We start from the raw sequence: 24,389 nt of genomic DNA on the forward strand, positions 1-24,389 counted from the left end.
CCACACTCCGAGCAAGAGCTTCAGGGCCAGGGAGGAGGTGGATTGAGCTGGTGGGTGTCCAAAATCCAGTTCAACCAAACTAGCTCTGCTTTAGTCGTTTTATAAATCAGCTTCTGCAAATTATTTCATTTGAAAAAAGGGGCCATTAAAATGTTTAAAATCCTCTGCAACAATCTGATGACACTGAATAGGTTCTCTGATCATTTTTAATTGTCCAAGTAATGTTGTAAAGCTGTTCTGAATATTTATTACGTATCTTTCGGTAATAAAAGTCGAGACTGCCATGCAATTTATAGTTAATTTTTAAAAATCTGGTACAGAACATCATCGATGAACAACCTTCATTCTAGAGGGGAGTTCGGAGGGAAGTCAGTAGCCAACTATTCCCAAGGCCAACCTTGTCATGAAGTAACCTTTGGGCCACACCACCCTTGGAGCTTTAAATACATCTACTGAAAGGCTTGTGTGAGTACATTCCTGACGGCCAATCGGAAAACACTAGAGGTCAACAACCCAACAAGATGATAGCTGTAGTTTTAAGGAACCAAACCAAACAAGCTCCAGAGTGGGTTGCAAGTCCATCACATGAATGGTAGCCGGCTATCAGTTGGCCGACCCCTGCTGGGTCTGAAGGGAAACCTGTCATTGGGGCCACCTCGCCCTGGCAGGATGGGGTTAGGTCCTGGAAGTGGGCCGATTGGATCAAAACGTGGTCTGAGTGGAGGGAACGGGCCGGGTGCCGCCGCAGGCCCAGGGATGAGTGAATTGATTGGGTTCCCAACATAGGGAAGTGTTAGTCTTTCATCATATTCACCACCGATAATCCCTGGAGGAAGGAGTGAGCTGGGAGGGAAAGGCCCAGGGTGGAAGGGGTTGGGATAGAAGGGGTTGGGGTGGGGTGACGACGGTGGCAGGAACATCACATGCCGAACCTTCTGAGCTTCTTTTCTTTGTTTGTGCTTCTTCTTGTACAACTGACGAAAAACAAGAACAGGATCCGGTAAGTGGTTGGGATGTCTCCCCAGAGTTCCAACTTGCTCTCAGTGTACAAATCTGACCCTTCCTTTTCCCACACTATCGCAGCAGACCAAGAAACCAGTGCACAGAAACGAACTTTCACCATTTCTTTGTGAGGGAATAAGGCAGTGGCTCTGAATACAATACAGATGAGCCCTAATCTTTAACCACACTGCAACCAAGCAACTGTGCCAACCTGGAGCAACAATAAATCCAGGGGAGGAGAACTGAGTGGCAAGTACTTTCAAGACTGCAACCCAGAGTGCTCAAGCTAACATGCAATTTTAAGTCAGCCTTTTTTAAAGGTAGCAAAGTTAAATATTGGCTGAAAGTATCATGCCATAAAATATAAAGGTGTTGAGGAGTGAGGGGACACCACCTAAATTCTATTTTTCACTTAAATTTTGTCCCTAATAGATCTCAATTTAAACAAGAACGTAAAATAGATGCCCGTTTTAGAGGATGGAACATATTTTGTACATATCTGAATACTTTAATTGAATTTTATTCTTCTCTAGTCCTTCCCAAGTTTTTCTCAATTCTAAGCAATGTCTTTTATAGTAGACATTAGTAAATAACATCACTTTTTCTTTTCTTAATGCTCTATTTTAGCACAAAGCAGTTCACTTAAAAAATCTTCTAATGAAAACAGATTACATCATAAAAAAGTGAAAACTGCCCATAATGTAACTAATCCGCTAGTGATTTCTGTGTTGGGAACATTAGCCTTTGATATTTACGAACACTTACTTCTTTCCAATCTGTGTCTGGAACTCTAACTGTACCATCTACAAAGGAAAAACAAAAAGGGTTTAAAATGCTTCATCCACCCAGCATGAAACAGCAAGTTTGCTTCTGTCCTAAGGAAATGGAAGCATCCTCATTAAGCAGAAAAAGGAACGTGACTCATTGGTTTAGCACACACAATTCCATTTATACTTTCTTGAACCTCACTCAGATCCTCTCTGGATGGCTGAGGGCAGTCTGCACTGTTCTGTGCTACGTGGCTCAATGCAGTGACTCCGTCAGGGATGCAGAGGGCTACACGGCTGATCTCTCCTGTGCTGACTGTCCCACACTACACCGTCTCCCTCAACTCCATCTAGTGCGTCAGCTGCTGCTGACCCCAAGTCTCACGTCACACTAAACCACATGACAACCTCTGAGCGCCTGTATTATAGCTCATGGTCACTGCCGGAGGTCAAGCTGATAAGGTTTACTTCCATAATTGGGTTAGGTCTTCTCCCAAACATGTTCTGAATGAGTCAGCTCTCAGAAATATGACAACAGCCGAAACCAGTTTGGCTCAGTGGTAGAGCGTTGGTCTGCGGACTGAAAGGTCCCGGGTTCGATTCCAGTCAAGGGCATGTACCTTGGTTGCAGGCACATCCCCAGTGTGGGATGTGCAAGAGGCAGCTGTTCAATGATTCTCTCTCATCGATGTTTCTAATTCTCTATCCCTCTACTTTCCTCACTGTAAAAAATCAATAAAATATATTTTTTTAAAAAAGAAAAAGAAATATGGCAACTAAGTAATTTTCAGTGTACTTTCTTAAAATCAGTGAAATGAGGAAAAGAATTCCTTTAAGTTTAGTGAAGAGTTTGGATAAAAGACAATGATGTGTTCCCTATAAGTTATTACATTGGCATGGAAGAAAAAGTTATAAAAGCTCCAGTCCTATAACATTGTATTTACAAGGGAATTCATGAAAAAAATAGGACCGCTCAGCTTACAAACAAGCTATGAACCACAATCTGAAAATGAGGTAGAGACTGGTTGTATTTTAAGCCTGAACTCAAATATATAAGTAAAATGTTTCTGTTCCTTTCATGGATATTTTTATCATAGCCTGCTTTTCTTGGGTTGGATCTTTCATATATGTTGCCATTTTGTCTTTTCATTTTGACTGTAATTTTTTAGATTTCTGAGGTGACATTTCCTGCCTTTAGGGACAAATAACATTTTAAATTTTGGATTCAGGAGCAGAAATAAAGAATAATGTCCTCAGGAATCAAGAAGGAAAAACCATGTCATTTGCACTTTCCACAATTTTAAAGAAAAAAACTTTTTGACAATCCAAATGACTCTACATGATGCTTTCAATTTAAAAAAAAAAAAAAAAAAAAAAAAGAGGAAGCAGGGGAACTTACCCATACATGTTTACTAGAGTGGTACATTATCATTTATAGCACCATCATTCAAACTTTTTTATTTTACACTGTAACATGTGTTAAGATTTTTTTATATTTACATATATAACTAAAATAGAAGTTAACTCCTATTTTATAAAGTGCTGTTGACTTTTCTTTCTTTTTTGTAAAATGACCCCTACCCAGAGTCAAAATAAAGTTTAAGAAAACACTGATAGGTAATAAAATGGTGGTGATCAGAAAGAAGTTCCACACTCAGGCTTCCAGCCTTGTATCTGGCAAACCTGTGACATTTTGGAGAATTCGCCAAAACCGGTTTGGCTCAGTGGATAGAGCATCGGCTTGGAGACTGAAGGGCCCCCAGTTCGATTCCGGTCAAGGGCATGTTCCTTGGTTGCAGGCACATCCCCAGTAGGGGGTGTGCAAGAGGCAGCTGATCGATGACTCTCTCTCATCGATGTTTCTAACTCGCTCTCTCTCTTCCTTCCTCTCTGTACAAAATCAATAAAATATATATATATTTTTTTTAAAACTGACATTTTGGAGAATTCTCCCCAGCCCCCAAGTCCCACCGTCATCCCTGCTGCAATGACGACCAGGTCACCATAAATGTGACAATGCAGAGATACAGCTTCCCAGCAACACGCCTGCCACAGCAGAACAAGACTCTCTCAACTTGTACTCTGGTCACAACCATGGAATTAGTTAGAAATGCAGTGGATTTCTAAGTCAGACACTGAGGATGGTTGAGAGAGAATGAACCTGTCTCACTTCCATTTTTCTATCCTGATAGTCTACTTAGCCTAAGTGGCTATTTGAGGAGAGTTTTCAGGAAAGGTTTATGAAGCTTAGAATCTCTTTACTATAGGCTATATGTTATGATTATTTGCTACCCTAAAAAAAGAAACCTATATAAGTAAAAACTCTGGCAAGCTGAATAATAAAGAACTGAGACCTCAGTAAGAAAGAGCCCTTTCTTGTTAACATGTCATCATGGAAATCACCTCGAAAGTCCCGCAGATATAAACACCTCCACAGAAGCTGGTCATTTGATGTAATAAAGAGGTCACGACAAACTGCAGACAAAGCTAGGACAGAACGAACGTCCAGAAGCCGGAAGATCCGTAGTTTCAGCTCCAATGGAAGGACTACCAGCCCGAATACATCTGGCAGGTTCAGTGCTGAAAGGAGAAAAAGAACACGTGTCCCTGTGTAAAGAACATCCACTTTCCCCACATTCAACAGAGGCTGGCAACTCGTTCCTTTACAGAGAGGTACAATTATCCAAGCACACACATCAACAAATTTTAACCCCAGGTTAACTAGATTACTACTACTAACTCAAAGCCCCCTCCTTGTTCCCCATTTTAGTGGCAAGACAAAAACTGTTTAATACTGATAGAGAAAATAATTCTGACAATTTGTAGATACTAGTCAATGGCCTCTTTAATTCTCTATTCAACTACAGAAAACGGATAATTCATTGGCTGCCACTTATTAGCTGTGTGCATTTGGACAAGTTACTTAAACTATGCCTAACTCAACTTCCTCTTCTGAAAAATGGATTAGTAACATTATCTACCTCACTAGGTTGGGAAATAAATGTATTAATAATATAGAGTGCTTAGAACAATGTTTGGCACACAATAAGCACTCAGGTGTTAGGCAGGCTTAAAAAAGGGAGGTAGAGCCCAGACAGTGTGGCTCAGTGGTTGAGCATTGGCCTACGAACCTTTTGGGGTACAGGACAATGCTCCAACTAACTGAGCAACACTGGCCAGGGCAAGTCACTGAGATTTTTAAGTATTTTTTACTACAACACAAGTAAGAGAAAGCTGACTATACAAGTATCTTGAATGAATATAAACCTCACTGAATTATTCAGTTTCACCATCACAAAGAGAATAAAAGCTACTTCAAAGTTGTCAACATTAAGTAAAAACACATGTGAAATATCCAAAGTACCTAGCATAGAGCCCCAATAAATATTGTTTAAAAAAACACACACACAACTTAGATGCAATTTACAGGCTATACATTATTTACTTATGTGTTATTGAACGTATTATGGGCCAGACCCTGTGCTAGACCATGAGAATACAAAAGTGAATAAGACATATTCCCTGCTTTCAAGTATTCACAACCTTAGGTGGAAAGAAATTATATCAACAATTATTATACACTGAATAAAAAGCTACAATAAAGACATGTACAAAATGCTGTGGAACTACAAAGAGGGAGTGAATAACATTTAAGTAATTAACATTTAAGCTTAATCTTAAAATCAGAGCAGGATTTCACTAGAAGGAGAAAAGAGGGAAGAGTCATGAGCACAGTACTTTAAATTTACTATTCTTTCTAGCCATCTGACCTGTGATCATTTATCATCTCTCACCTTGTCGGGTAAAAGCCAGGAGAGGATACACCAGCTGGTCTTTGAAGAGGCGAGAGAGTTTCTGAAGATCTTTGTAGATGTTGGCTACATTTTCTCCTAGAATATTTAAAATAGAAAATCAAGTGGAAAAACTTGAAATGGTATCCTCTACGTCAGCCAAACCAAATCAAAGATGTAAATAAATTTTCACAAGTAATTCCAACAGATATAAACCAAAATCTCCAGCACACTAGGAAGTATATAGTGTGTGACTCTGAAAACTAAAATCCCATAATACCAAATGAATTGAGCTGTATCCAATCTATACAGCTCATAGGCTATTATTTGGTAGGAAACACTGGATATACTGAACTAGAGGCCTGATGCACGAAATTCATGCAAGAATAGGCCTCCCTCCCCCACTGTCGGCACCGGCTTCCCTCTGGCACCCAGGATCAGGGCTTCCCTCACAGCCCTGGCATCATCCAGAAGGATGTCTGGAAGGACATCAGGTGTAATTAGCATATCACACTTTTATTACACAGAAGATATCTACCAATCTGCTCTGAGCACTGGGGAAGCAGTGGGGAACTGCTCTTGTGGAGCTTAGATTTAGTAAAATAAAAGTGTTTATAACATGACTATGTACCAGCAACTGTGTCAAGCAGTTTTCAAGCCTTCTTTAGAATCAGCAATTCACCCTATTTAAGAGATAAATACTATTATCCCCACTTTAAAGGCAGGACAAGATATAGAGAGTCCATCCAAGGTTTTAGAGTAAGTGGCAGAGCAGGGCATGAGGCTAAGTAGGGCTCCAAAGCACTCATATTGGCCACTAAACTGCTACCAAAGTGTGGTCCAGAGATCACCTGAACTGACATCACCTGGGAAATGTTTCTACATCTTGAATCTCAGGACCCACCACAGACCTACTTAATCAGAACCTGCATTTTAATAAAATCCCAGGTGATTTACATGTACATTATAGCATGTACACTGTCAAATTGTGCCTAGAGTTCCCACTTCAGTTTTGCTATATATTTACCAAGTGTATAACCTTGAACTTTCTGTTTTGTACCTGTTTGCTCACCTATTTAAAGGAGACATCACCACTGCACCAGGTAAGTGTGGTTAAAATGTAAAGCTACACACACAGTGTGCCTAGTATTTATCGGCAGATAATAAAAAATTATGCTTGCTCCCTCCCCAGTCCATATGTATGCAACTCACTATTCTATATGATAAAAGTGTAGTATGCAAATTGTCCCCTCAACCAGGAGTTCACCAGAGGAGTAGGGGGCAGGTCTGGCCGGAGGAAGGGAGGGAAGCCCTGGCTGGCAACAGCTAAGGACCCTACCAGTGCACAAATTTTGTGAACTAGGCCTCTAGTTTATAATAAAACATGCATTATAAGTTGATAATGAATAAGAAAATATGCAGCTAAACTCTACAACTTTGTTACATTAATTATAATCTTGAGTTTAAATCAAATTTCAAGATATTTTAAAAATAAATTTGGTTTAATATGAAAACTCATTTTCTATAAAAGAATTTTCTTCAGTGATCTCTAATAAAAATAACTAGGGACTTAGAATAAAAGAATAAATAGCAGTACCTAGTATATATGGGTATTATAAGCCACAGTAAACATTTATTTAAATGACTTGTCAAATGAGCAGCATATTGCTAACATAAAAAGTGCTACATTAAAAATATTCAATTAATATACTCCATAAACTTGTAATAAAACTGTATTAACTTTTCCCTCCCTTTCATTTCCTTTTCTTCTTTCCTTTCATTTCCTTTTTAACAAAAAGCAAATAAAGAACATGAATCTGAGCTACATTCCTATAAAAAATTTTTAAAAGGCATAAGAATCAAATCTATTCCAATCCTAAATTCCACCATTTATTAGCTCTGTGACCTTGAAGTAATTTAACCTCCTCTAGACCTATTTCCTGATCTATAAAATGGGCATAATAACCTCTTTTGCTATAGAGTTAGAGTATTTATACTCCCCAAAGCATAGAAATGAATATACAGTGTGGAAGCCAAGGAATTTCTAGTCCTAATGGCAAGATCATCTTTAGAGATTTAATGAGTCTAGTTCATGCATTCGCAACAGGGGCAATATTGCCCCCAACAGGGCAAAAATTGGTTCTTGGGAGGGCAAAAAAAATAAAATCCTAGTTATTACGTTGGTTGTGCCCCCTCCCAAGAGTCACAGTTTACAAATACAGTTATCTATGGTATTACATTTTCATGGGGGAGGATGACAAGGGGGGGAATGTATAAATGGCTCATTCAGGGACTAAGGGAAAAAGGTTAGGAAACACTGGTCTACTGTGACATTAAATGTTCAGAGACCTTTATAAATATGCACAGTTGACCCTTGAGCAACACAGGTTTTAACTGCACGGGCCTGCTGATACAGAGATTTTTTTTTAAATAAATATAAAATCAGCCCTCCATATCCCTAGTTTTGCTTCCTCAGATTCAACCAACAGCAATGGAAAACAGTGTTTCCATCCGCAGTTAGGAATCCGCAGAGGGCCAATTGTGCATATTGTTCTACATCATTTTATAAAAGGGACTTGAGCATCAATGGGTTTGGTATCTGAAGGGAGCCTTGGAACTAATCCCCCTTGGATACCAAAGTTCGACAGTAGTTAAGTTTTAGGGAAGTCAAAAGTTATATGTGGATTTTTGACTACACGGGGGATCAGTACCCTAACTCGCTTTCCCACGGTCAACTGTATTCTGATGTCTGCTTTCTCTATCAGTTTTAGTTCATATTCATCAGTCTCTCCAGGTTTGATCTTCCCTGGAAACTAACAAGACTGAGTTAGGCCTTCAGAGCAAAGATCTAGATCTACGTGGTCTTCCCTTAAAAGACACTGCTTTAAATGTCATCTCCCCCTATACCACACTACTCTCCATCTGGATTTTAAACCCTCCAGTTTACTATGAGGATGAAATGGAATAACATCTGTAAAGGCACAAAACAGTACTTAACGCTGAGACTTCCCTCTCTACCCCATCTCTTATCCTTCAACCACCTACCCACATCTCATCCTTTGACTTAAATCAAAAAAATGAAAAGAAAAAACTTAATTTCTTTGCATCTACTAATAATTTTATAGAATATAAATGAAACCATGTGTAGAATGCAAACTTCTGTTAAAGGTTCAATCTACATCAAAAAAGCAACCAAATTTATATATGTTTAAGCAAGTATCTTCAATAATGAAATTCCATTATATGGTTCCCACAAAACATAGATCCTCTGTTTTCCATATTGGCTATTTAACCACAATGTCAGAAAAATCCTCAAAGATTAATTCGGAAATTTTGAAGCATCAGTAGTGTGTAAAAAATTACATGCTAGTGTCTTTACATAATGGCAATGTAAACATAACCCAGCATTCCAAGACCCTAAGAATAACAGGAAACAGAAACTCTGCACCAGGGTCTTGAATTTGCTTTAATCTCATTCAGAAACTTTCAATCTTTTGAACATTACCTTTCAGGTTTTTAAAAGTGAAGCTCTCAAAACTTCACCCCAAAAGTTAAATCATGGGTTACATTACCTAGTTCCTCTTTGCAAATAAAAGATTCTGGCAGCAGCTGCAATCTTTTCACACTTTTAATCTCACTGTTGATTTTTAGTGTAGCTGTAAATAAGCAAAAGAAGATCAAAGTTTGTCACTTCATCAATTGCCTTCATTTTCCAGTATGAGACTGTATTCCTTGCCCCCAATATACAAAGGACACATTATACAAAACAAACTGCTCTATGCTTATATCCTTCCCTCACAGCAAAGCCCAAAGTATAAACATGCCATCACATGAATTAAAAATCACTCTAAAACACCCTTTAAAAAGTACAGTAAGCACCTTTATATAATACCTATATAAAAAGTATTACCAATAGCAGCTCATTAGTAACTAGAAGATATGCAACAAGGTTAACAGAAGACAGTTAAACACAATAAAATCATTATTCCTACCAGTGTCACCAAAACTCCATTTATTTTTTATTTAACCCTTGGCAATGAGTCTTCCCTTGTTTGTTAAATGAATCCTCTCTCTAGACCCAAAAGACCAATATTCTTGACATCACCAGAGAGTTCAATTTCGTTCACATACACAAAGGCATACTTCATCTCATTCTATGAAAGAGCCAGTGATGTACTTATGCACATGTGCACCGAATAGGAAGGAGAGATTTAAGGACACACTACTCCTTTTAAAGAATCAAGCCTGGAATGGCTGTCTGCCATGCAAGTCTGCAAGCAGGTGATTTGCCAAGAATGGCAAACGAAATATCGGAAACTAAGAAATCATTAGACATTTAACAGCTATTCTCTTTTAAGTATCTTAAAACTAGTAAATAGAGGTTATTATGCAGATGTTGTTAAAGAGTTTTAGTAAGAAACGGAGGCAAAAATTACAACCTCATATTTACCATTTGGTAACTTCTACCTTACAAGTTATGATTAAATGGAGGCAGAAACTGCTAATCTGGATGGAACACCCAACTAAAAGTTACATTTGTAATTGTGATGAATTGTTGAAAAGGCATTGCTAGGTCCTCGTGCCATCAGATAGTCACGTCCAGACAAATGTGGAATACCACCAAAGCTGTTCAAGCTGAAATTTTGAGACTTTTAAGTAACGTTTTGAAGAATCCAAAAAGAAAATAGCAGGAATTACACAAGAGGGCACCTAGAACTCTTTCAGCAGAAAAAAAAAAAATTTATTCTTGTAGAGAACCCACGAAATGAAATAGACAAACATGTTGCTGCTCAAGATTTAAGTGGAGATAGTTCTACTAAGCCTCCTCTTGCTTCCGTCTCAGCAGAAACTAGTAGCTGCAGAACATGTTGAAAATCACTGAGCTAAGACACATCAAAGTGCCTGCTGCCTTTGTACACAAAGGTGAGCTGTGCTGAAAAATGAAAAATGCAGTCATTCCAATATTATTCTTAAAAGGATAAACCTCAAAAATCAAAATGCAACAAAAATGAAGAGTCTAACCACTCAAATGGATCTCCACAATGTGTGATTATGAGACTGTTCTACATACCACTGGTAGTTGGTATGGACATGTAGGTGGCATCTGAGCTAAAATGAAATTTAAAAATGGAAGGTATTGCTATCCCAGTGAAATTTTCTTAATACTGAAGACAAGTAGGAAAGAAACTATTAAGAGTGACTTTCTCAGGGGTAGGGGAGAAAACACACACAGACTAAAGCCTCAGAACCCTTAGTATTTGTGGGCATTTATATATTGTTCAGTAGTGCCAAACTGAATACAAAGGGACCCAGCTCAATCTCACCTCTTACGATCTCTAGTTCGAGACCTTGAAAAAAAAAAAAAAAAAGCCATTTATAGACATAAACATATATTCTTCAAAAAGTTCATCTCACTCCTATTATAACAACTCCCACTGGAGCAAAAAATAAATTATAAGGTTAAAATAGAAAAAGAGTAGGACTACTCAAAGAATGAAGGCTGCTAGCCTAAACATTAACCTGTAATTCTATTTTTTTATAAAAATATATTTTTATTGATTTCAGAGAGGAATGGAGAGGGAGAGAGAGAGAAACATCAATGATGATAGAATCACTGATTAGCTGTCTCCTACATGCCCCACACTGGAGACTGAACCCTGCCTTCCTCGTTCATAGGTTGATGCTCAACCACTGAGCCACACTGGTAGGGCCAACCCATAATTCTGTAATCTTTCAGACTCATGTTACGAGTTGTACAGGGATTAAACAAAGTTGAAAAAAGACTCATAACTATACCATAATGGCCAGACAGTGAGCTGGCTATAACCCATTTGGAGAGAAACAGGAGTATTCATAAGCTAATGACTGCAGCTATGCCATCCAATTACCATTTATGACGACCAGGTTTCCCAAAGGCACACAGGTGAGAGCAGCAGAGCCGCCCTCGCAGAGAGGATGCATGTACTGCAGCTTATACACGCCTCCCGACTTCCAGTTCTCTGGCATGGAAATAGCTTTGGTTTCAGTCCCCTGGGGAAGGAAATTAAAGGGAAACAAATAAATAAATGTATTACTCTCAAAAGGATTAAACATCCAGGAAGTCCCTAACTTGTCTAGAAATAAGCATTCCTTACAATCCCCTTAATAAAATTTGTCAAATCATTAACACTGCTATGAATAAAATTTTTATAGAAAAAAATTTTCAATATATTATCCTCCATCAAAATTTTTATTCAAATAGATAAAATAGCATCAGAAGATGGGAGTTAATTTCTCCCTTCAAAGACTCACTTCTCTGCCTATCAAGGTCATTATTCAAGACCCCAACTCAAATATCACTTTCTTTGGTAAGGCTTTTTAAAAGAAAAAAAAACATATATATAAATATAAATATATGTGTGTATATCACACACACATATGTAGCATGTATATGTGTGTATATACATACATACACATGCATGCTAATCGAAGCCAGTCAGAAAAAACTAAGAAACATGACTTCACTCATATGTGGGATATAAAACTGAAACTCATAGAGACACAGACAGATAACAGTATGGTGGCTACCAGACGGAAGGAGTGGAGGAGGGTAAAGAGTACGGGGGCCAAATATATGGTGATGGAAGATGACTGACTTTGGGTGGTGGGCACACACTGCAATACACAGTAATGTGCACTTGAAACCTATATAACCCTATTAAACAATGTCACCCCAATAAAAAAATTTTTAAAATCCTGCCCTGGCTATGGTTCACTTGGTGGCAGCATCGTCCCAAACACCAAAAGGTTGTGGGGTCTGATTCCCAATCACACAGTACATAACTAGGCTGCTGGTTGGGGCAAGTGTGGGAGGCAACCAATTGACAGTTCTCTCTCACATCAGTGTTTTTCTCTCTCTCTCCCCCTTCCTCTCTAAAATCAATAAAAACATATCCTTGGGTGAGGATAACAAGAACAAAAAAAATCATATTTGTCATTCTCTTTTTTATCCACTAACATTCTGTTCATATTTCTATTATGTACTTCTCTGTTATTTATCATAATATATCATAATTTTCATTTTATTTATCTGTCACACCTGTGGATTCCTGAAGAGGACTATCGTTATATCCTGACTCCTGGCTCAGTGCATGGTATGGTACAGGTGTTCAGTGATCACTGAATTACTCTGTTACTCATAATAACACCAACTGTGACATCGCTATTGTGTGGGAGTAAGCAGAATCTCAGGCTCCACCTTACTTATTAAATTAGAATCTGCATTTTAATAAGATCCTCAGGTATTCTGTGCACATTAAAGTTTAAGAAACTCTACTCTAAATGTTCTCTGTGAACCTCTGGCATCCTATCTATGGCTAAGTCTCTCCTAGAATTAACTAATACAGTACAGTATTTTGTATACTTATCTCTCTTACTCTTGGATTATAAGCAAGCTGGGAGCAGAGACAAAGCACTGCACCTGACAATGGAGAATGAATGAATGAACTACAGCATAAGAACAATGTCCTCTTCCTAACTGAATCTTACTAAGTTAACTGGCAATTCATAGAGCCGTTAACATAAAAAACCTAGTGTCATCATCCATCATCTAGTTACACTCAGTCCACACTCACTGACCACATTTCATCTACATATTATCATACATAATCTCGTCTTTTTTTAACCAGAGTTGCTATCACTCTTATAATGTTAATTAAAAACTGATAAAACAAATGAAGGAGAAAAAAAGAAAAGAAGGAAGAAAATATTTACTGCTTGCCTACTGTATGCCTATCACTGTGCTCAGCACATTACATTTAATATCCAACCACATTTAGTAAAGAAAACTAGAACACACAACACTAGGGATATCACTGACACACTTCCTTTCCTAAAAGGAAACATAAACCCTACGAAGATGCTTGTCTTCTCTTGTCATCTTACCTGAGGTATGTAACCCGACTCCAGCATGAGAAGATGAATGCATACTATCAAGGCATCACTGGGACTAGAACAGCCAGCTGACTGATACAGGGTCTCTAATGAATGGGGCACTTGCCCGTCCTCTGATTCACTGCAGAGCATTGGTTCCGAGGGGTAGAAACCCGTGTCCATATCCACAATATCTTCAATTGACTCAGCTTCAACATTTTGACTAGGCCCTGGCTGAAAAGGATAACAAACAATGAATTCATTAAATAGGCTTTTATACATGATATTTTGTATCCAAAAGTGAACTCAGATTAGTGCTCAAAGTCAAAGCACATTATTGGGTTCAGAAATGGGACACGTTAAAGCAAGCCCTCCTACATAAATGAGCCTGCAATCTATTCCTCCATCCTGAATTCCTTATCTCCAATAACCTGGAAATCTTCCTAGTTTTCATACTTCAAAGTTCCACCTTATCTATCTCTAAGATCTGCCCCTTCCCACTCCAACACTCATTTATCTCCAGCAACAGCCTCCCAGGACCCTGACTCCACTTTTATCTTCCACACATTCTACCCACTGCTGCCAGTTTTCTGACAGTTAAGACTCCAATTATGTCCTATGTCCCAACTTAAACCTTGCCAATATCTCCCCAATTTAGACAGCAGCATTTCTCTAAATTGTAGCTTGAAATGTGACCCTAGATGTTCTTAGGAAAAAAAGGTTGACAATATAATAAGTTGGAAAATGCTACATGCTATTGCCACCTAACCTTACCCTCCGTATACACGAAGTATGCTGTAGCGTTACAAAGCTCTGAGAAGTCCAATAATAATGAGTGCATAACCAAGAAAGGCCATCTTCCTTCCTCAATGCTCAGCATCCTGTTAACACTTACTTACACCAGCAATCTCCTGAGACAAGTTTTTCAGAGGACATGCTGAGAAATGCAGGCCTACAAAATAAAGTCCAAACTCCGCAACGCCTTAGCATACAAGGCCTTTCGTCACCCGATCCCTGACTCTGTAACGAGTTCACTTCTGCCAGTCCCTTCCTCCCCACTCCAGCAGTCTCCACCTCTTCTACACAAGTGACATCGACTCCCCTTTGCTTTGAAAAGGCTTCATTACTCCACTTCATCACACAGTACTGAAGTCTTCTAATTACTCATCTATATCCTACCATGACTGCCAACTTGGAAATGAACAAACTACATGTCATCTATTTGTGTAACCCCAGTACAGTACCTAACACATAGTAGACACTCGGTAAATGATGAAGGATGTCTTACAATTCAGTTTTTGTTTTCAGTGTTTTCTCATTTGCAACATGCAAAAATGCTACAAAATAGGTATAACAAATGATGTCACCTTTATAGACAGGCTGTAATTGTGACTCAGATTAAATAACAATCAAGGTGACCAACTAATAAAACTTTGACGTGAACAAGCTCACCAGATTCCCAGTTCACAGCTTTTGAACATAACATGCTGCTTCAATAGGACTACATTACCTACATTAACTTTGCTCACAAAGTTGGTTTTCTAGGCATGTGCTCAACTCCTAATGCAAAGCACATGTTTCTTCCTTCCCAGTTCATATTTCCATTAAAAAGGGGACAGAGGAAATTAAAATTATCTACTATGAGTCTAAGGGTAGGAGAATGTCAAGGAGCATGAGGTTATTCTAAAATCCCTGATGGCTTATGGAAAACATCCAAATTCACTTGTTAAAACCTAGAGGGCAAAGACAATTCACACTACCTAACAAAGGAGGTTCTATCAGATTTTGAACAAACAGAAATTACTTATTAAAACCACTTAACACCTCACTAAATTATAAAGTGTACAGGTTCTTTGCTTCTTATCTATCTATTTGAGGCCTGATGCACAAAATTCATGCAAGGGGCTTGGCCCTCGCAGTCTTGGCTAGCCCTCACAGCCCTGGCTTTGTCCAGAAGGTCGTTTGGAAGGTCATCCGGACGGTCATTCTGCTGTCCAGTCTAATTAGAATGTTAGCTCTTTACTATATAGGATTATGCCTAACTTTTGGCCATTTACTACTTACCGACAGTTGCATGGGAGAATATATGTGAAAAAATATTAAAAAGGGTTGCCCTAAACTGATAATGACATAAGAGGAAGATATCAGAATCCCCTGGTGAGCTTATCAAACCTTATTCCCACTGGCCTTCACTGAGCCATTCTGATATGATATGAATATTTATCTTATTCTTCATGCATGGGGAAGTGAAAAAAATGTTCAGCACCACCTCTCTGACCAGATCATTTATCATATGTCATTTACAAATGACTGGAACAAGTGCCTAAAATGCAGCTTCTACCTAATATTAGGGTCTGATACCCACTTATTTGTTTCCCATTAAAGAATCAACAGGTACTAGATAAGTTCCCAAATATAACAGCATCTAAGAAAATTAATTTACACTTAACTATAATATAAGAGTAAAATTTTCCTATTTTCATTTTCTAATGCACCATCCTACATTTAATTAGCAGGCCCTACTGTTTCAAGTACTTAATGCATTATTTATGAGATTTCAAGCTGTCTCCACACGAAGGTTTTACCGTCGCCCTGTACAAGTCTTAGAGCACAAAACAGCATGCTTTTGGAACTTAAATTACTAACTTGAGGTAATATTAATTTCTCAAAATTTTCCAAAAGAAAACTAGTAAAGTAACTATTACATATATTATGAAAAGTTCCATTTTACTGGACAATTTTAATAGTACATAGAAGGGAATCAGCCCTTCTACCAGAATCTTTGAAGGGGTCTATCAACAAAAATGATTCAGAAATGTAATTTAAATATGTGACTGAATATTCTTACTCATTCCCTAGATTACTTCTATGAAACAAAAACACAAACATAATAATTTCTAAAAAAAAAAAAAAAAACAAAAAAAACACACACACATAAAAATACGTTAAGTTTTAAAAAAGATTTTTTTAACTTCCTTATTCTCTCTGGATACTATTACTAAAAATATGAACATAGACACTTTTCATAATTTACAAACTGTTAAAAGTATTTTTTAGTATCTGTATATACTAAAAGACATGCTAGGCACAATGAATACTTATAAATGTTTAAGGCCCATAGGGAAAAAAAAAAATTAAGTTGAAGAGATAAGTACACAGACAAAACCATTAACAAGCTGACATATATATTATTAATAAATTAAGTAATAAAATGATCACTTGAGACTTACAAGAAACAAAAGGCAGGATAAAAAATGAGGTGTTTCTAAGGCAACAGAGATAATAAAGATAAATTAAAGAGAAGTATTATGGTTGGCAGGGCCTTAAGATGGGCAGAGACATAGACGGCAGAGAGAGGAAAGGTAGTGAATTACAGGCTGGATGAGCAGCAAGAGCAAAGGTGCGAAGCAGTCATTAGGTAGCGTGTCCGTGTGCATACGTGAATGTGTTGGCTGGTAGAAGGGAAAAAAGTTGTCTGATCTGACAGGAGATGACAGTTTACGGGAGGGAAGAACAGGAACCAGCCCTGTAAAGATGTGGGGTAACTTCAGAAAGCCTAAAAACTGACACAGGGGGACAGACGTTTTCCTCCTCTGGACCATGACAGGGTTGAATTAGAGATATGTAGTCTTTTTCAATTCAAAAGTAGGAGCTCGGGTATATCTGTGACACAGTAATTAAGAACAAGGGAACAACATAACCAAAAAGCTGCAGAAAGAAAACGAACCTAGAAAGAACAGACATTGAAGGCCTGAAATGGAAAGTCAAAAACTGACAGGGCTTGTTAAGGGGTTGGGTATGAGGAGTCAAAAATCACTCCAAGGTTTTAAGCTCAGGAACACAGCAGTACCACTGACAAAGAGGGCGGCTGACTTGGGAAGAAAAGAACATGAGTGCACAATCATAAATAAATAAATATATATATATATATATATATATATATATATATATATATATATATATACACACACACACACACACATATATATATGATTGATTTTTTTATAGAGAGGAAGGGAGGGATAGAGAGCCAGAAACATTGATGAGAGAGAAACATCGATCAGCCGCCTCCTGCACACCCCCTACTGGGGATGTGCTCGCAACCAAGGTACATGCCCTTGACCAGAATCGAACCTGGGACCTTTCAGTCCGCAGGCCGACGCTCTATCCACTAAGCCAAACCAGTTTCAGCAGTGCACATATTTTCAAATTTATGTTGGCATAGAGAATCTGGGGTGACAATGTTTTTTTGAGGTGATACTTTTTAAAATACAGGTATAAATGCCCAGCATATCATTTGGAAATAAATGGACTATATATAGCCTTAACAAGTGGAGTAGATCAGAGAAGCAAAGCTGAGAACATGAGCTTAACCAGTTAACTGCCACATATTTTGAATTTAAAAAGGCCCGCCGCTTGCGACTATAGATGCTTATGGTGTACAAGCAGTTAAATGCAGCAATAGAAACCAAGGGATAATTTTTCTGAAGGGGTGAATGAATATCTGAACAAAATAAATAGGTAAAAACTGGATTCTTCAGAATGTCCAATATTGCCCTAACTGGTTTAGCTCAGTGGATAGAGCGTTGACCTGCAGGCTGTGAGGTCCCAGGTTGGATTCCAGACAAGGGCATGTACCATGGTTGCAGGCACAAACCCAATAAGGAGTGTGCAGGAGGCAGCTGATCGATGTTTCTCTCTCATCAATGTTTCTAACTCTATCCCTCTCCCTTCTTCTCTGTAAAAAAAAATCAATAAAATATATATTTTTAAAAAGAATGTCCATTGTATACGTGCATATAAGTACAACCAATGGACACAAAACTCTGGGGAGGGAGGGTATGTATTGGGGGGGAGGGGGTGATGTTAAAATATGTACAGAGATAATAATTTAATAAATAAATAAATAAATAAAAATTAAAAAAATAAAATAAAAAGAATGTTCAATATTGATCTAGGCATTTATCAGTTTCAAAAATTTTTTTCCATAAGAATATAATCTGCAATCTACTGATGATAATGATCCTAACTGGCCCAAAATTCAGCCAAGTATGATTTGTCAACTACCCATTTTCTGTCTGAATATTAATACCCACCATACTGTCTTCATTCCAGACATCGGATTGGGCTGCCTCTCCTTGTTCATCCTGTGTGCTGGACTGACTGGAAGGGGTGGCCAAAGAGGGTTGGTCTTTATTCTGGAGTGAGGAATGCTCTGAAACTGTGGATGAAGGCAAGTTAGGTGCTGGAATGGCATCTTCAAGAACCAAACATATCAAGTCCCCAGAAACAATCCCATATGAAGCCAAGGTCTCTTCATCTCCAGTGAGGGCATCCTTGTTGTTCAATGTAATTGCAAACCGGGTATCAGAACTGCCAAGAAAGATGGATAAGGATGGTAAGAGCTACCTACCTATTAACATTATCCTCAACAATATATGTGGAACAAATACAAGGTACATGGTATGACCCCAGACAAACTAAATAATGAAAACAAAAGAAAAATAAGAAAGAAGCCCAAGTTAGAAAAAACAACTAAATTATTCATTCTTATCACCAAATGCCTAGGTTATAGATTTCTATATGGCAAAATTCTAGCCTGTGGGATAGGATACAGTAATTCTCTATCATTAATCCATGTTTCATCAATTCTAAGACACATACTTTTTTATATTTTGGTCTTTGAAATAAGGATGCTTCTTAAAATCCATGACATATCACAGCCTGACAGCATTTTTTTCCCTTTAGTGCTACATAAAACAATGTCTTAAGAGTGACAGCAACTGGGATTCAAAATGTAAATTACACCATAGCATTCCTCTGCTGAAAATCCTCCAATGGTTTCTATTGAACTTGGAACAGAGTCCTTAACATGGCCTCCAAGCCCAAGAGTTGATCCGACCTGCTTCTCTACCTCACCCACCTTGTGCCATCCTTCCTCTCACTGACTGTTCTCTATTCACGTGAGCTTTGTGTCTGTCCTCAAAACAAATCAACTTCCCTGCAGCCTTTGGGCCTCTGCATCTGCTATTCCAGCCCTTCAACTGACTCCCATCATTCAGGTCTCAACTCAAGTCACCTCTTCAGAGATGCCGCATTTCCACCAGTCTCCATCTCTTTATTTCATTCTCATGTTTATTTTTATTGTAACTCCACCATTTGAAAATATACTTATTTATATGTTGTCTCTCTTCCCAAACCCCTACATTAGAAGTTAAGTTTCTTAAAATCAGGTATCTTGTCTGTCTAGTTCAAAACGGTACCTGCAGCACTTGGCAAATAAAAGTATTGGATGAGACTGAAATCAGGCTACCCATTCGATGCCCTTACAGGACAGTTAGCTTATGTTGGTTCCAAAATACTAACCCCAATGAGGAGCTTTTGTAATAATATGAACAATAAAGATTTATTTAAATGAATAAAAAAATACTAATCCCACGTCCTAAATGAATATTCGTAATCACAAAAAGTTGGATGAGTGTACGTAGCTGACTGCATACAAAATCATTCCTCCTATTATAAGTACAAGTTCTCTTCTTACTGATGACCAGCTATGATATCTTTTATAGGAAAGACAGCACAAATCCAAAAATTCACAGATAAATACGCTAAGAGCTCAAATTTTCCTGAAGCAAATAACTCTCTCCCCCCCCCCCCTTTCTGTATCAGAGTATCTGACCTGAAAGAATAACCATCATTTCACCATGTAGTGGAAAGCAATAATTAACAATTGTACAACATTTTATAAGGCATCTACACACAGCAACGCTGACTTCATTAACTTCTTGAAATCAAAGGATGAAGTCCTTTGAAAAATCATGCTGTTTATGCTTCCTCACAATGCTGCATTTTCAAAAGTGCTTGAAGTAATTCATTGTTTTCCCTTTCACGTGTAAATACCAATCAGCATGTCTTTGGTTGAGAAATTACTGAAGTTTTAGAAAGTACTCCTGACGACCTTTTAAGTTCATCAGGAAATTGCATCCTAGAAACTTCAGGCCTTTTAAAAATATTTTATGGGGCAACTCCAGATCCACTCACTCAGCAAAGACATTTAAAAAAATAATAATGTCATATGGACACATTTTAAAACTGCCTATTTTAAAAAGAACACAAGTCCAGAAGCTACAGTCCTTCCAGTTAACCAGCCTCTACTATGAAAACAAACCTGAAAGAGAAACTAACTTGGGCTCTTGGTAAACAGGGAGTCATGCTGTATTGCACATCCGTTTAAGACTGCCCCTCCTAATTAAAAAGATAATAATAATAATACACACATGAAAATACCTTAAAAAGAGAGAAATTAATTTTGAAAATCTGTGGTGGGGTAATGAAGTCAGCATGCAAACCTCCTAGGTTTAACACCAAGAAATTACAATAGGCATGTCACTTTAATATGTTTATAGGTGGTTATGTCAATACCTCATTTTCTATTTTTGTCTTAATTTAGAAAAAAAATCAGGTTTTACTTTTAACCTGAAAAATGGAAGGGTGAGTAGTTAATAATATGGTCTCGTTTTTCTGAATTCCCCAAAATTAAATGGAAGTTTGTAAAAGCCTTGTAAAGGAAACCACTTAATGAACAGAAAGGTTTTCTCTTAAAGAATTAATTCGCCAAAACTATAATAGTTTGGCTCAGTGGATAGAGCGTAGGTCTGCGGACTGAAAGGTCCCAGGTTCGATTCCGGTCAAGGGCATGTACCTTGGTTGCGGGCACATCCCCAGTAGGGGGCGTGCAAGAGGTAGCTGATCGATGTTTCTAACTCTATCCCTCTCTCTTCCTCTCTGTAAAAATTCAATAAAATATATATATTTTTTAAAAGAATTAATTCATCTGAAAAGCCCCAGGGAACATTCTTTTTCTTAGCACAAAATTCCAAGTTTGAAGAGCATCACCCTTTTGTCCCTCTATTCCCAGATTACCGTCCCCAAAAGATACCCTCAGTAAAAACACAGCAGCCTCATCCGCAGCCCCACAAATGAGACTTTGATCCTTTACTTCTCCGCGTCACTGCCCCCAATGGGAAGCCTCCAGAATCATCCTAAGGCCTAAAGTTTTAGCAAAAAGCAACATCTCGCTCAGGAAAATAAGACGGTTTGAAACACTGGGACACGCTGCGCTTTGCAAAACTTCGTAGTGGGCCCTGGCCGGGTAGCTCGGTTGGTTAGAGCGTCCTCCCCAAAGGCCAAGGTTGCAGGTTCAATCCCAGGGTCAGAACACATGCAAGCATCAACCAATGAATGCACAAATACGTGTAACAACAAATCGATGTTTTTCTGCCTCCAAAATCAATTTTAGAACAACTTTGCAGGACGCTCACTGCGGCGACCGCCTGTATAAACTCTCAATGAAGCCTTAGGATTATTGCAGCCTCCCTGCAGCCAAACAAGCTGCAGGTGGCCTCGGAGGCGGGGCCGGCTGCTAAGTCCTTCTAGTACTTTCCAAACTTTTTCCACGGAAAAACCCCGGCAGCTGGAGAGGGTGAAGTTACACCCCTGGGAGCCTGATCTATGTTAACCCAAACCAAGCCTGTCGTTTCCAACTTGACGTTTGCAAGGGCGGGAGGATTCCGCGCGCCGGCCTATCCCCGGGAGCGTGAACCACGAAAACGGAAGCTGACAGCTCACCCTGGAAGGGGACGGAGCCCCCTGGACGCCCGGCCATGGCCTCCGAGCCGGGACCCAACGCCCGCTCCCCGGCGGGCTGCGCGCGACCGGGTCCGGCGGCGGCGGCGGCGGCGGCTGCGGGGCCCGCTCACCGCCCGCGTCACGTGACGCCGGGCCCGCGCCGCCCACCACGCCCCCCGCAGCCCCCCGGCCGCCTACCTGTACCCCCAGGTGGGCAGCAGGGCCTGGCTCAGGTGCGCACGCAGCTGCCCCAACGTGGGCTCCTCTTCCGGCATCTCCAGGGGCCAGGTCCGCTTCTGAAGCCGCACTCGCAGCTTCATGGCGGCGGCGGCGGCGGCAGGGCCCGGGGACCAGTTAGGTACCCAGAGGCGGAAACGGTGACCACGACGGCGCGGCCTGACAGCTTCTGCCTCAAGTGGCCGCGACTCCCGAGGCGGCGACTACCGGAGCTGGGCGGGCGAGAGGTGCAGAGGTATAACGGGGAGACACCGCGCAGCTCGCTGGACTCTGCGACCGGACGCTCGGCCCTTCTCTGGAGGGCGCCCCCTGCAGGCCACCCCACTAGCGGCGGCTGATGGCGGCGCGAGAAGGGCGGCGCGGGGAACTGGCGAACGATGGCTCGGCGCTCCGCTGCGCCACCTGGGAACGCAAGGAGCCCACCGCGCACGCGCCGGGATTGCTGCCGCCGGGCGCAGCTGTCGCGGCCCCGCCCCCGCCAAGGCCGACTCCCTCCACATGGTCCTGGGGAATGATAACCCGGAAGCGGGTGCTGCAGACGATAAAGCGTCTCGCTGCCCCCAAGGCCCAGGTGTGCCAGGTTCTTACCCCGTGTCCTGCGTGGCACCCGTCACCTGCTGTGAGAAGCCTTAGGTGGGGCCCAGGCTCTGATAGTTTCCTCCCAATCCAGCAAAATGTAAAGCAGCTTGTAGTCAGTGATCCGTGTTGGAGAGTGTATTAGTATTCTGTTGCTGCATAACAGTCACGCCAAAGCTTAACACCTTAAGCTTGACACCTTAAAACGACAAATGTGTATTGCCCCACAGGTTCTGCAGGTGTGGAATTGGGGCCTGGCTTGGCTGGGTGGTTCTGTCATGGCCTCTCAGGCAATTACAGTCAGGATGGAGGCCAAGGCTGCAGTTATCTGGTCTTTTTTTTTTTTTTTAATATGTATTTTTTTGTTGATTGATTTTTATTCATTTCAAAGAGAGGAAGGAAAAGGAAGAGAGAGAGAAACATTGATCGAATGCCTCCTGCATGGACAGGTGGGGGGTATCCAAGCCCACAACTCAGGCATGTGCCCTGACCTGAACCGTGACCTCCTGGTCCATAGGTTGACTCTCAACCACTGAGCCACACCAACGGGCCAGTTATCTGAAGTCTTGACTTCGGGCTGGAGATCTGCTTTCAACGTGATTTGCTCACATAACTACATGATTGTTGTCAGGAGGTGTCAGTTTACACTGCATGGACCTCCACTTGAGTGCCCCCCTGGCCTGGCATCTGGCTTCCCTCAGTGAAAGTGATCCCAGGGAGACCAAAGCAGAAGCCAGTGTCTTTTTGTGATCTAGCCTTAAAAGTCACGCACAAACACGTCATATTCTATTGATCCCAAACCAACCCTTCAGCGTGGGAAGATCAACCCAAAGGTATGAATACAGTCATTAGTCAGGGATCCTTGGGAGCCACGTGGGAGGGTCTGACAATAATGAAGATAACTTAGCTGAGGGAGAGAGTAACCCAGTTTCATCCTTGTATGAGAGCCATTGTCCAAATCATAAAACTGGAGTGAAGTTTCTCCCCCTAGGTGGCAGTACTTGTCCACATCCTGGTCTTCATTAAGGAAACCTGTATGGATCACCTTGGTGCCAGATACTGTGCTAGCTGCTGAGGACTCAGATTGAAAAGATGCAGTTTACAGTAGAGTGAATCAACTCTTGTAATAAAGCATAAAGATTGCTTTGTTTATGAAAGAGATCAGAGAAAGTCCTGGGGATTAGGAGACTTAGAGGAGGATTGCTGTGACAGTAGGGTTCTTCAGTAGCAAGCAATATGGGGTTGAGGCAGGGTGGCAGGAGCAGGGTAAAGGTCAGTGGGTACCGCCCTGGATAAAAATTAGCCTTGGGCTAAGGAAAGGATTTGGGGGCACCTTCTAGAATGTATGGGAAACCATTGGAGAGTCTTAAGAAGGGGTGTCTTTAGCTACCAGGGATCTTAGTTCTGAGCTTTAGAAGCTGACTCTGGGTAACTATGGGGGGAAAGAGCATATTAAGATGATACTGGATAGCTCAGG

At 40.1% G+C, this 24,389-nt stretch overlaps 1 protein-coding gene across 3 annotated transcripts; it reads right to left on the reverse strand.

Moving 5' to 3' along the window:
* Nucleotides 1–287: 287 nt before the first annotated feature.
* Nucleotides 288–22,742, reverse strand: FBXO7 (F-box protein 7). Of its 3 annotated transcripts, none has more exons than XM_036457422.2 (9): nucleotides 22,298–22,740; nucleotides 18,568–18,844; nucleotides 13,484–13,705; nucleotides 11,449–11,590; nucleotides 9,133–9,216; nucleotides 5,564–5,659; nucleotides 4,173–4,349; nucleotides 1,768–1,805; nucleotides 288–974 (listed from the first exon to the last, which is right to left on the reverse strand). In XM_036457422.2, the coding sequence occupies exons 1-9, from the start codon at nucleotides 22,417–22,419 to the stop codon at nucleotides 582–584; spliced, it is 1,551 nt and encodes a 516-aa protein (XP_036313315.1). In that variant the 5' UTR covers nucleotides 22,420–22,740; the 3' UTR covers nucleotides 288–581. The 3 variants fall into 3 exon arrangements, with proteins under 3 accessions (XP_036313315.1, XP_036313316.1, XP_045443500.1); XM_036457423.2 differs by lacking the exon at nucleotides 22,298–22,740 and adding an exon at nucleotides 22,100–22,263 and having other exon boundaries at nucleotides 18,568–18,692; XM_045587544.1 differs by lacking the exon at nucleotides 9,133–9,216 and having other exon boundaries at nucleotides 22,298–22,742.
* Nucleotides 22,743–24,389: the final 1,647 nt, after the last annotated feature.

This window comes from Pipistrellus kuhlii, unplaced genomic scaffold, assembly GCF_014108245.1.
Source record: "Pipistrellus kuhlii isolate mPipKuh1 unplaced genomic scaffold, mPipKuh1.p scaffold_m20_p_3, whole genome shotgun sequence".
In the NCBI taxonomy this organism is placed as follows: Eukaryota; Metazoa; Chordata; class Mammalia; order Chiroptera; family Vespertilionidae; genus Pipistrellus; species Pipistrellus kuhlii.

What these genes read in the sequence shown, in the direction of transcription:
- FBXO7 (XM_036457422.2), bottom strand. Translation starts at nt 22,419, where the DNA reads ATGAAGCTGCGAGTGCGGCTTCAGAAGCGGACCTGGCCCCTGGAGATG. An exon ending in CTGCCCACCTGGGGGTACAG is followed by an intron (nt 18,845 to 22,297) that starts GTAGGCGGCCGG and finishes CTTTCTTGGCAG; the next exon opens with TTCTGATACCCGGTTTGCAA. An exon ending in TCTGGAATGAAGACAGTATG is followed by an intron (nt 13,706 to 18,567) that starts GTGGGTATTAAT and finishes TATCCTTTTCAG; the next exon opens with CCAGGGCCTAGTCAAAATGT.